We start from the raw sequence: 14441 nt of genomic DNA on the forward strand, positions 1-14441 counted from the left end.
GGCCTCCCCACGTGCTCAGCAGCAGACCCGGAAGTGGACCAGAACTACTTCTGCTCCACTTCTGGGTCCACTGCCAACTGCACCAGGGATCCCTCCCGCGCCCCCCTGGCTCGGCAATCGGCTGTGGGAGGGATCCTGGAGGCACTAGTTCCCACCCAGATCCAGGAGGCACTAGTTGCTTAGTCAGGGGCACGTGGTCCACGGCGGAACGGGGGTGGACTGGAAGTGCTTCTGGCCCACTTCTGGGTCCATTGCCGAGTGCGCTGGGGACCCTCCCACGCTCCTGTGGGATACTCCATCCACTCCCACCATCTCAGTGTTAACAAGCTGCTACGTACCTTGAGGTATGTAGAAAACACATTTAAAAGTTGTGTCTGAATCATCAAATCTCTCCGAATTGATTCAAACAGTCCCGGTTCAATTTGGAGAGATTAAAGGGTCTCCCGATTTGATTCGGATTTGGAGATTCGGCTGCTGACTCGAATCAGCAACCAAAGCTTCACGCAATCCTAGTACCTGCGGCACGTTTTCAAGAATTTACCCTATGTTAGAACTTTTTCCTAACTGAACATTTGTCATTTATTCCTAATTTGTCTTCTACTATAGTATCTTTCAAATATTGAAGAGTTGTATCAGCCTGTTGTATTTAAATACAGCTGTTCCAGAATCCTGTATCAGCTTAATAGTGAATCGGTCATTTTTTTTACTGACTGGTTACAGTATCCTTTAATTTTTCCAAACTTCACAAATCAAATTCTCAGCCAAGACACTCTTAAGAAGAGTGTTGTTAGCCCATAAGATACTTGCATTCTACTTTACCACAGGAATCCTTTGCATAAAACCTAGTCTTGTTTATAATGATAGCAGGCTGCAAGTGAAACTTAATGATATTAACCAACATAAAATACATCTTTTTATAATGCTTATAACTTTCTGGAAAAGAAATGCAAGGCTGACATTTCTAATACCTGTTGAACATGCATTTGTTGTGTGATCAGCCCCTTGAAAAAGCTCTAAAGCCGTGCTCAAACAGAAAAGCATGGCTGCAGAGCACTCCAATCATGTGACAAATTAACCCTCATTATATAAAGGTTCAAATCAAGATGCTCTAAAAAAGAGCACCTTCATTAATTTCTATCTGGTCTGGCTGCAGCACAACCCAGGCCCAGCTCCTGTCACTGGATGGGAGGGGGGAAAAGGCAAGGCAGGGAGGTCTATTCTGGAGTTCTCAGCCCTGCTGGAGTTGGCGGGCATGTGAACTGGATCCCCACTGACATGAGGGGCTCCAATTCACCCGCCTCCCCCACTCCAGCAGGGCTGAGAGAACACCAGAACACATCTCCCTTCACTGCGTTCTCCTTCCTCCCTCCCACACGGATACACAGGAAGCAAGCTGTATGACTGTGGCGCACATAACACATCGAGAACTACCAATGTGGGCCACTATGGCAAACAGGTTGAGAACCACAGGTCTATTGAGTTGGGAGGTCTGGTCTAAATCATGGCACTTTCTATGAATCTCCCTGAATTAGACCCGGGAGCTGCTCTTCTGTCCGCACCCTGAAAGGTGAATGAGGTTCCTGGAGTTTTGGATGTACATTGTATTTATAAATTATCATTAGTATTATGTTATATTGTGGATTAGTTGGCTCATTACTAACCACCACAAAAAAACAATGATATCTTACCTTGAGGTCAAGATGAACCACGTTATTTCTGTGTAAAAATGAAACTCCTTCTAAAATCTGCCTCATGAGCCGTTTCACATCTTTTTCTTTGAAAGCTTCTTCTCTTTCAGCTACACACTGGTCAAATATTTCACCACCAGCAGCACTGTGGAACAAAGTTATTTGCAGAATATAAAATATACATAGTACCAAACTCATGTTATTCTTATTGTGCTAATAGTTAATTTGAGAATTAATGACTAAATCCATCAAGTACACAAAATTCTGTTTTGCAAAACAAACAAAAAAAAGCAAGAAAAATACGAAGTTCTTTCAATATTAGTAACCTCTATTACTTCATGCTTGCTGATACATCTTAGTATCCAAGGGCAAAGAAAAAGAAGTTTGAGAATTATGAAAACTTGAATTCATGAACTTGTCATCAGTAAAAATACTAAGTGTTTATAAATCCCAACTACACTTACGAAGCTACAATTACAAAAGAGAAGTGTTATATTTAGACTGCTTTTTTATATTGTTCCCTGAAACATCCTTATTCCTAAACTATTACTATGAATAAATAAAGAAGTAATTTCAATTCCCAAATATGGCAAGTAATTAGAATCACTAAAAAATAGGGCTGAAAGGGACTTCAGTTGAACCCCCTCACTCAAGGCAGAAGCATCCATCTCTAAACCTTCCCAATCAGTTGGTTTGTTTTGTTTTTTTGGACTAACTTCTTATTTAAAACTTCCAAGGATGTAATATTACATCCCACCTGACATTTTTAAAAACATTGTTTTCTTTACTGTATTTTTTTTAAAGATTAAGAAGTATGCAGCTGAATCTACAACATAGACTAAAGCAGTTCATACAATGGATTGGGTTACTGAACCGTAAACTAAAATCATCACAGTGGGTCTCCTAAAATCATTAACTTTTACAATATCGTGGATTAACAAACCAAAACCAAATAAAGTTTTTTTTAAAATGTTTAATTCTATGCCAGGACTTGCACAGAACTACTGTAGAGCTCTGTATGTGAGCATCAGACTAGCGGATGACGGGTTTAAATAAATCCAGTTCAACCTCAATTTACATGAAACATTCTTGAAACTGCATTTTTGTCCTGTTTATGCATTCCTGGTATTGTAGGTGTTCTAGTGGTGCCATCTGTTATTAAGGTTGCTTAACAGATGCCATAATAAGACACTGTTTTCAGCTGTTTGATGGCAAACTATGCATTCAAGCTGAAGTTTTCCATGCTATGCGTTTGTGCCACGTCAAAATTTTTACATAAAGTCAGCCAAAATAGTTCAGGTGTCTGTTTAGCTTTTTTAATATGTACTTATTCTTTGAAACAATAAGCAAAACAATACAAAAACAGGTACTCAATTTTTTTAATTGATGGCAACTTCTTTTGGAAACAAGTAAGTTTAACACTGGTGTATTTGTTACTGGGGATATAATATCAAGCAGGAATAGCATTAGCATCAGGGACATAAGCTTTCCCCCTTGTAAACCTACCCAAATTTGGCCAATAACTTCCTCACACCTCCCAAATAGTATGCACATTCTTGGTAGAGTTTAACAACTAAAACACCTACATATTTCATCTTCATTAATGTATGCTGGAGGATTGCAGTCCCTAATGCTGACCAGATTACATAGGCTCCATACCCAAAAAGCAACCAAGCACGTTCCAGCCCATGACCACATAAGCAAAGCTAAACTTTACCTGTAGCGTTTGGCTGAGTTGTGGCCAAGCACTGGAATGGAGAGAATGCCTTTCCCCCATACTATCAATGACTCTCCTGTTGGTTTAGAGGCACACAAAGGAGGAAGCTACCTGATCTAAATGCAAAGGGGACAGAAGCTCAACTAGGGCTTAGTGAAAGTGGCAGCCAGATGAATAAATTGGGAAATGGAGCTTGGGGTAGAGATTGGGACTTGGACCCAGGAAGTTGAACTGAGCACTGTTCTATGAGACAAGACAGGTCATCTGGGAAGGAAAAAAAAAAGGCCCACATAATTAAAGACCATGTTAAAATTCCTCTACATAAGGGGACTAAGTTATGACAGAACAAGGGTTGCTTGTATTTCCAAACCTCGGAGTCCTTGAGTTTACCAGTTTAACATAGTTTATGTTTAATAGCATATTATTTCCTGGCATTATCTGATATATTGTAAAAAAAAGTAAAGTCATGTGAAAGGCTATCATAGTAGATGGATGGCCATTTTTATATTCAACGAAATAAGATTTGCTAAACACATTATGGAGGCCCTCACTTCATTAGCATTAAAAAAGTTAAACAATCACCTTTATCAAAGAAGTATTCCCCTAAGAAAAAAACCACATGCACTAAAATGCAGAATAATTAATGTAACAGCTCTTGCTTCAGGTATGTCACTATTTCTAAAAAGGAAGATCTTAAGGTCTAGTAATTTTAGATGAGAAATTCTAGCTTTTAGTAACTTATGTTCTTGGTGCCTTCAAAATCTGGATATTCAGAAAATTCAGTCCTCAGAACCCTTTAGAAGGGTACCACTAGTGCCTTTCCCTCTATTGGCATCTTCAACAAATTAGTCTTCATATATTTGCCTCCACTTTGGTTTTGTAAAAGAATAAGGGCCTGGTCCAAACTTCCTTCCAAAATAGAATTCTAATAGGATTAGATTAGGACTGTACACAGAAAGGACTGAGAAAATCAAAGGCATTTCCTAAAAGAGTCTTGAGAGTATATGCATCTGGGAGAGCCGAGCAAAAAGCACATCTATGAAGAAAATTATAAAATGATACATTGATACAGTGCTTTTATATCTGCTTCTCTACAATGGGTCCTTAAAATATAACATCTCTGTGAAGGACCGAAAATTCTCTCTCAGATACTGGAGTTGAAGAGAAATCAGGTACTAAAGGCAATTAAAAAGCTTTCACTACTGTCAGCTGCTTCAGCAGAAAGATAAAGTGAGGAGCTATAATCTTGCTACTACTGTACAATTATCTGACACTTGCCTAAGTGTGAGTTAGGGATTTATTCAATTTTCAGGACTTTGTATATCGGAATGCCACAAGACTCCCATTAGGCAAGCAGCAAAACTCCTTTATATTTTCCATTATGACTGGACTTCCAGGAGATATTTTGCTACTGACAGAAATATCTGATGGAATAAAGTATTCTACAGCCAACCCCCCCCCCCAACAAACCAACTAACCTCTCTCCCCAAGAAAAACCCAAAACAAAAAAAACCAACAACAAAACCCCAAAGGATTCCAAGTTCAAAACGGAAGGTTGAAAAACTATACGAATTCCAAAAGCTCATTTATTATGGAAATATTTTAGTAAATTTCCTGGAAAATAAAGTAAGAAAGGCTCATGGTCCTAAGCCCAAAGAAATGTCAGTTGTATTTGGTACAAGACTGAGGGAGGATTGATTTCTAGTTTGCTGCATCTCTGAAAGTGGACATAATCAAGAAAAACAGTTTTGAAAGAAGAGAATGTATGAGTTAGTCAAAGCAAGAATATGATATACATATATAAATATCTGCTGTAATCAAACATTAGCAGATCTCCACAAATAGACATGTTAATTGGTCCAAGGCCATGCACTTATACAGAGAAAGTATTACGGATATAGGTCAACTAGTACATTAAGGCAAGAGAGCATTGCTAGTATAGATACAACCAAATTAAGATTACAATTAAGGTTTCTTTTAGCTCTTCCATGTTCTAAGCGATACCAGTTTAAAAGTGTAGTTTTGCTGGTAGAAATGGATCTACCATAGGAGCTATTGCCAATGGAGCATATCAATTAAGAATCCCACTAAATGAAACAGTTTTGCCAGCAAAGCATGTAGCACAGACCCTGCCAAACACTTCAAAGAAGTTATGCTATTAAAGTAGCTAAGAACAAAAATACACTAAATCAGAAATCCAGACAGTCTGTTTTACAACACAAACAGTCTTAGATTTCTCTGATGTTTGAGAGAGATGACATGGGACTTTGCCAGGTTCTTCATTCACTGAAGTCAATGGAGCTACTACCAGCATAGGAAACGAGACCAAGACCTATAAATATAAAACTAACCCCAAAATTTTTTAAAAAGCTTCATTTTGATACCTACACACAAAGTTGTTTCAAATATGAAGGAGAAACTTGTTTTGTACTATTTAATGAGCAAAGAAATGTGCCGTATCCAAAAAGTTATTGCTATAGGGAATTCAAATGTTGACTATGATGTGCAAGTGAATCAAATAATTACTGACCTTTTGGAAAAGAAATTAATTATCACAAAACTTTGTCATTATTGCAGATTAGGTATACTGTTGTCATTAAGGAAAAAGCTTCCTAGCCAAGAGTGAATTCAGTCACAGCGTAAGAACTAACTCCCAGACTGTACGAAACCATTTATACTATATTACATCAGCTGCACAACAGTACTTTGTTAGCCATACTATTGTTTTATATTTCCTAACTAAACTCCATCTCAGTTTGTTTGCAGGGAAACCAAAGGGCATTGTTAAAACAAGTTTATAGCATCATTTTTATAACTAAATTTGTAACAAAATTATATCAACTGCACACGTGCAAGAAACTTCTATAAATCTGAAAAGCATTAAAAAGTTCATTTTAACATTCATCATTTTTTTACTTCCAACAAAACAGTTTCCTTTTCTTTGTTTTCTCCACAATTTAAATAGACCACACAAAATCCAATAAAGCCACACATGGTTCTTGGGTAATATCCTTATAGTTCAGAAGTTAAATGATCTAAAAACCACTTACAAAAACATACCATTTGCTTCTCTCTCAACACTACATGTAAATGTCTTGCTACACTCAGTCTCTTCATTCAAGAACACAGATGGCAGCTTTTTCCTATTTTAGATTGCCTATAAATAGAATGATTTTTCCCCCTTTTAAAATACACGAGTGAAACATTTCTCTCATTTCCTAAAGATGAGGCTTTGTAGAAACGCTTTTAAGTACTTTGTAAAAAAACAAAAAACCCCCAAACGAATGCAAAATTATGCCTTACTCAGTTCTTAACTATGACTAAATCCACACTACAAAAAGTAGTAATTCTGCAAGGTAACTACTTATTTCGACTGACAGGAATGTTTCCCACCCCATGTAAAAAGGCTGGACTGACACAAACACTGTATAAAACATTGTTTCTAAACAGTAAAATCAGGTACAGTTTGTGTAATCACAATTAAGTCCACCAAGACACTAAACGTTTAAGAACTGTGTATATGTTAATTTAGTGCAGGGAACAACTGTTTAATATTTAACAACTGAATTCCTTTCCTTTCAAATTGTAGCTGGCTGAAAGAAGGTCCTTCATAAAATTACTGTTTCATAACCCTCTCAAACCCCTTTTCCACTTCTACAAGAAGTGCTCGTGGAAAAGACAGCACAAACTGATTTGTAACAGAATCATTATGAGAACTATTGCTATGTAATTTAAATAGCTAAAACATAAAACACAAATTTTCAGTCCATTTGAAATGGCATTTTTTACCTGGGGCAATTCTGCATTTGAATCAAGTTACACAAGTATAGGACACTATGATACATCCCCAGCTTTTATGCTGCAGTACAGACTGCGTTTACCCTCAAGCCTAAGGTTCGAACTTCACAGGACTTGGAAGTATTGCAGTGGTTCTCAACCTCATTAACCACAAGGTACCCTTTTGAAAGGGTCAGCTCTTAACTTTCACTCATTTCTTGACTATGGAACAATAACAGAGCAAGTCTTCTGTTTAAACAAACCAGAAAAACAACAATAGATCAGAAATGTTTTTGACACTAAGGATTCCTATTAAAATCTATGCGTTTATCTTCAGAATTCTGTGTAGGTGCTTACACATATAACAGTGCTAATCGTAGTGTGACATCAGTCAACAAACACCCTCAAAAGAATCTCAAAGCACCCTGGTTGTGCAATGGAGCAGGGAAATCCCATGAAAAGAGATCCTGCCCTTAAGTGTAAAAATCTAGGAAACATCAATGCAAACAATCACCTGGTCTCAGCTACTGGGAAGAACAAAGAACTTGTACTTTAAGATGTGCATGATGCAGGAAGTAGTTCAAAAAGCACCTTGAATGTAATCCAAAAAATTGAAATAAAAATGGAAACCCATGTCATTTCTGAAATACCAGGGCCTATTCTCCATAAAAACCACGTAGGGTATGTCAATACAGTATAATGAAGCTGTTGCTCAGGTAGATCCATCCATACCAACTTCAAGCTAGTAGACACAAGAAACAATAACCAAGGGAGGCTGATAACAGGCTTCAGAAAAAGCTCTGACTGCATTTATAGAGAGTTTGTGGCAGATGCTGGAAAGTTCTGGATTCCTTAGCAAAGACCATGGATGATCTGGATAATGTAAGACAAGTGTGCTGTGATCTGTGGGTCAGGAATGAATTAACTAGTTTACAGTTACCACAGAAGTTAGACAAAAGTGTCTCTCTTCCCTTTGTTGTTTGGTGTCACCATTGACTTTGCTATGCAACAGATCACTGGCATTGAAACTGGAATACCAGGCGTAGATGGAATGGCTTGGGGATGTGGACCTTTTAAAATCTGTCTCCTGATAACTGATAAATGAAACAGCAAAAGGCCTAAATAGCAGTACTAACCAATTAGGCCTTATAACCAAGAAGTCAAAATCAAAGACGTAATCAATATGACTTTAGATGCAACAGATGAGTTCAATCAGGAATGATCCTAACTTGAGGAAGAGGCTGAACCAGATGACCTTGAGAGGTGGACAGTGCTTCTGGTCCACTTTTGGGTCCGCCGCTGAGAGTGCTGGGGACCTCCCCACACTCCCGTGGGATGCTCTGTCTGCCCCACCATCTCAGTGTTCGTGAGCTGCCTGGTACCTTGAGGTATGTAGAAAAAACATTCAAAGCAGTGTCTATGTCTGAATCAGCAAATCTCTCCAAATTGGTTTGGAGGGTTCCAATTTGACTGACAGATTAAATGGTATCTGGATTCAATTTCGATTCAGAGATTCGGCCGCTGAATTGGGCTGAATCACCGCCAAATTGAATCAGCAACCAAAGCTTTGCACAGTACTACTGCTTCCTACTCTAAACAATCCTAGTTGGGATTACAAAATTCACTATGATGATGGAGAAGTTCTTCCTCGCCTCCATCACAAATGCATGATTTTAAAGTTCTTTGGGTGAGTTTATTTGAAAGCTACATCCAGTTTCAGCCACATGTGCTCTAACTTATTTCTTTGTTACAAGACATCTTGCATAGATAGGTAGGAAGTGGAAATGGACATTTCTCACTGTACAAATGAGAAGTGAATAGTAGGGCTGTGCAAAACTTTGGTTGCTGATTCTATTTGGCCCCATTTGGTGTCCGACTCTCCAAATCCAAATCGAATCAGGAGACCCTTTAATCTCTCCGAATCAAATCAGAACCCTCCAAATTGATTAAGAGATATTTGGAACGATTCGATGATTCAGACATAGACACAGCTTTAAATGTTTTTTAATACCTCAAGGTACCTATACACCTCGGGGTACCAGGCAGGCAGCTTGTGAATGGTGAGTTGGTGGGGCAGATGGGAGCATCCAATAGGAGTGCAGGGGGGTCCCCAGCATGTTCGGCAGCAGACCCACAAGTGAACCAGAAGCACTTCTGGGCCTACTGGGGAGCATGCTGGGGGCCTCCCCCCCAATGCCTCCCTGTCTTGGCAACTAGTGCCTCCTGTCTGGGGGAGGCACCTCAGATCCCCCCGCAGCCAATCACTGAGCCAGAGGGGCGTGGGGGGGGAGGGGTCCCCTGTACTCTCGGCAGTGGATCCAGAAGTGGACCAGAATTACTTATGGTCCACTTCTAGGTCCACCGCTCAGCATGCGGGGCCCTCCCTCCACACTCCTGTGGGATGCTCCATTCGTCCCACCATCACAGCATCCACAAACTGTATCTGGTACCTCAAGTTACGTAGAAAAAACATTTAAAAAGTTGTGTCTATGGCCAAATCACTGATTCTCCAAATCAGAATCGAGTCTTCAGTCCATCAGTCTGCCCTTTCTGTTAGCAAAATACCATATTGCTCAGAGAAAGCAGGAAATTGGGAAGTTCCTATGGATAAATTCTACAGCTTAGAGCAGGAAAAGGAGACTGTTTTCCAGCTTTTAAAAATTAATTTCCATCTTTAGGACCCTAAATAATGTTTGGTTAAATCTTTGTTATTAAGACATCTGCTATGAAGCAAGATACTCGACAAAGCTGAAGGACCAGCCTTTACCAATGCTTCAGTATACCAGCACACTTAAATATACATGAATGTTTGCTGCTTAACATTAATTTTAACTACTGAGGAAGGCTCTAAATTAGTTTCTATGAAAATATGTACACAATACGAAAGTAATTCAAATGAGAAAGATATAGAAAATCCCATACCACACAAAAATCTGTTGACAAGCACATCTGACGGGAGTTTCTCACTGACCCTTTCCTTTCTGTGCGTAAGTATGAAATATGAAAGGAGGCATCTACATACACCATCTGTTCAGAAGAATCAAAATGAAAAAGTGGTACAAACCAGCCTCGAATCTAGGAAAGAATCCGTGATTTCACTTCATAAAAAGGATTGACTTTATTCTTTATTTGGATCTAGAGTATCTGCTGACAGAAAGCAGGTCTGGACACCCATGCTTGAGTACTAGTTATCTTACAAGAAAAGAAATCCTATTTATCCCCACCATAGGTAAAAAAAAAATGTTCAGAAGTAGCTTAAAGGAAAGGTGCAGGATGATCTGGGGTTTACGCTTTCCACCACTTCTCTTAGCAGCTCACACAGACAAGTAACTAGGAGTTTGAGTCTAAAACATGCTCCAGCATGAAGCATCAGGCAGGAACACAAACAAACAAACAAACAAACAAACATGTATTTATCTGAATACAAGATGAGGTTTTTTCCTCCAATCAACACAGGGAAAAAAACCCTCATTTTATACTGCATACAAAAAACCCTCATTAAATGCACTGCTTGTCACTTTGCTGCTGACAAAGAAGCCTGTACTCAGTAATGGAAACCAGCTATGAAGTTGATGAAGTCCAGCAAACACTGAGCCTTACTATAAAACACATGGCCTATATTGGGCAAACATGCTAATGGGAACCTACCACAAGAATAGGTTAGTAGAGCCAGTTTGAATAAGATACACTGTAGGGCCCACTGCATTCAGTCCCCCTCAGTACCAACTCTTTTTCAAGTCATGGTGAGCCACTACAAAGAATGCATTTCAACACCCTCTTCACTCCCACAGCTGAGCTATGCCTTTCTTTCCCATTTCCCTGTTTCTTCACCAGCCTTAAATGTCTGCAAACATCACCAAATGGGGCACCAAACAATTCACCCAGAATCACACTGTTGCCCCCCGCCCCCCAGTTTACTGCATCCGATTAGCGTGGCTCCACCCTCCATGATATAGAGCCAGACCAGATTACCATGCACCTCACTTGCATATAAGTTTTTGGAAGATCCCAGAACTCATGACAAGAACACCCATTTGCAGTCATGAGTGGGGGGCTAGCTAATTAGCACATGGTGGGGAGGGAAATCAGGAGTACACACATGTACACACACTGAGGAATGCTGAGCTGTTGGCTCATCACGAATTGAAATGCTGTTGACTCTGCTGGGGCCCAGCCCAATAGACTACATAGTAAACCATGCACTTTGGATGACTATTATGCATAGTTTGTATTATATATAAGTAGGTACAAAAGTGGTGCTTAGAAGTGAGCGTATGAAGTATCTGTGCTAAAACTTGGAGCAATGTTTAAAAAGGTAAAATGCATCAATTCTGGATGAACTAAGTCTATGGGTACTATATGCCCATTACAAGTAAGTTTATGTCAAGGTCAGCATTCAGAGAGCAGGGTCTGACAGTGAAGGAGAAGGAGGAAGGAGCTGTGGGGGCAAGAAGCTGCTGCAGCAAAGGGGCCACCTGATCCCCCCCCAATATTTCTTTTCCCTGCTGTAGCAGTGAGAAGGGGGCAAATTTAAGGCAAACTTCCATTAATTCAATTCTGTACCTGGAAAATTAAAACCAATTTATAAATTCTATATATATACAATCTAATTATTGGGGGGTCATCTTATATTTTTTTTAAATTTAAAAATTAGCAACAGCGATCATAGAAGTCTCCTTCAGTCCAGTTAACAGAAAGGTACCTAAGCAGATGTAAAGCAAGACCCAGACCAGCAAAAACTCCACAAAATTATAAGTGCAGTCTTCTAAGCACCAGGGAAACAAACCTATTGACCACCAATTTTTTTAGTATATCCTGTTTCCAGTATCATCTCAGTACACTAGTAATAAAGAACTACTGCTGCTATTTTAAAGACTATATTCTTAGGGAAAAAACCTCTCTCCTGACCCATGATCAGACCTACTGTAGTGGACTAGGGAAAAGCAGCATCATTTAACAACTGTAGCCCCTAATTTGTTAAATAACAGAAAATACTGGAAGCAGAAATTTTTTTTAAACTTAAGAAATAAGGCCAACTTTAGAGTTTGGCAGGAAAACAGTAATTTCACTTACTTGAGAGCTTATAAATACTCACTGGCAATACAGAATTCAAATAAAGTATTTCAGTTCTTGAAAAAGGAAGGCCTCTTCCACCTTCATATCACACCCACTTCACAATTGTGGTAAACTGATATTATGTAGTGCACTGAACCACAGCAGTGACTTGTGTCACAGCAGAATAACCTCGCATGAAAAGTACAATACACATACTAATCTCTTTATATTTGATAGAAACCATGAAGTCACTTAAAGCGCTGTGTTAAAGTTCAAGTTTGATGAAGCTGTGAAACCTAATTTTTGTATATTGATGGAGATAAAGTGGTTTTCATGTGTGCTAATAGCCCTGTAAAAACATGAAGACAGCAAAAATCCTCAGGTCCTTCCTATTAGTTTATTTCCAGTCTCTTCCGTTTCTGGGTTAATGGAAGATATTCAGTCACAACCTTAATTGTGACTAGAGCATAACAGTTTACTAATTATCAAAGGTAACGCTATTAGAGACAGGTTAACCTGCAATGCCACTAAAGGTATGTAACAGCTCTTCTTTTCTTTTTGCTGTTTACAAGGTTTGGAAAAATATTGTTCTATTACACTGCAGCTAACTTAATTTATCCAAGTATGTTTGCCGGGAATAGGAAAAGATCACTTTCTATACTAAACAGTTTACACTGTCTGTACAGGATTATATTTACAGACAGGAAGGTCAGTGAACCTTTAATTCCATGGCAGTATGGCTTGTTTTCAAATGAGAAACGTCTGAATCGGCCCTCCACAAATTATACAGGAAGGCAGTTATTCTACAGGATTGTTTCTATGTCTATTAAAGTCCTTGCAAATACAGAGAAAACTAAAAATGGAATTTACTGTCAAATTTTAAAACCTACTCTTAAAGATACACTTCCAAGAAGGCAAGATCTCCTCTTAAATTGACAAAACTTTTACTTTACCTAGCAGCAAAACTTGCTTTGCTGTCGATTCACTTGAAATAATTGAAAGCCACATTCAAGACAACTTTACATGACTCTTTAGGGCCACCTAAACAATGTATTTTTAATAACATAACTATCAGGGCTTATAACAGAATTTTCACTGCCTGAAAACTAATGTAATGCAGCACTCACTACCTGACAGACATCTACACCTGTACCATTCAACTTCTTTTTGGAAACCTGTCTGTTATATTACTGTTACAGTAGGAAGGGTTCTCAATGACAGAAGGAGATGAGCTACATTTAAAAGAGAGATGGGTCTCACATATGGGTCTGAAGCTAGGCATATGAATATCTGTTAACATCTCCAGCATGTAGAAGCAGGATGGATTTGATTTTCATAGACATTATAAATTTCATAGCCATTAGGGCTGGAAGGGACCTCGTGAGATCATCAGGTCCAGCCCCTTGCCCAAGGGGCAGGCAGTCAGCTAGGGCCAAAGCATCCCAGCAAGATAAGTGTTCAACTGTTTCTTGAAAGTGTCCAGAGTACATGCTTGCACCACCTCTTGCGGGGGGGGGAGTCTGTTCCAGGCCTTGGAGGCTCAGACAGTAAAAGTTTTTCCTTATGTCCAGCCTGTTCTCTTACCCTCTGATCATTCGCCTGGCTCTCCTCTGGACTTTTTCAAGCTTCTCCACGTCCTTCCTAAATTGTAGACCCCAGAATTGGATGCAGTACTCCCACTGCGGCCTCACCAAGGCCAAGTACAGTGGAAGGATGACATCCTGGGTCTTGCTCGAGATGCATCGGTAGATGCAAGCCAGTTTTGTTCACTTTGCAAACTAAATTTAAAGCAAATTGATTTAAATCACTGGTCAGGAAGCCTCGACTTAATCACTGTTTTCTACAAAAAGGGCATTCTTGTTGTTTGTTATTCTTTATTTATTTAACTTCTTGAAACTTTTCACTTTTAGACAAAGACAAGGGCTTGACTCTGTGTACACAAACTTAAAGAGAGACAAGAGGGCTAATGGGTGGGTAATAATCAGGTCGGTTATCTCTCATCTCAATGTACTGCTGTTAACAAGGATGTTAGCTCTGAAGACACAAATGCCCAGTTTGAGAACTGAAACAAAGCATCACAGAGATGCTTAATGGGATCTTCTAGGCTAAGTGCTGAGTCCCATTGCGCAGAGTGGTTTTTTCTGTTTTAATCTTTACTAATCTATAAAGAAGCCTCTGGGAATGCCATAAGATTGGGCCCCTAA

At 39.2% G+C, this 14441-nt stretch overlaps 1 protein-coding gene across 1 annotated transcript in view; it reads right to left on the bottom strand.

The window, feature by feature from the left end:
* STK17A (serine/threonine kinase 17a) overlaps window positions 1-14441 on the bottom strand; it is a 41808-nt gene that overhangs the window by 12786 nt on the left and 14581 nt on the right. The window contains exon 3 of the mRNA XM_090050041.1: window positions 1689-1833. Coding sequence (XP_089906167.1) covers window positions 1689-1833 — 145 coding nt within the window. The remainder of the gene's footprint in view (window positions 1-1688; window positions 1834-14441) is intronic.

Source organism: Crocodylus siamensis, chromosome 5, assembly GCF_052110815.1.
Source record: "Crocodylus siamensis isolate JL-2025a chromosome 5, ASM5211081v1, whole genome shotgun sequence".
NCBI lineage: Eukaryota > Metazoa > Chordata > Crocodylia > Crocodylidae > Crocodylus > Crocodylus siamensis.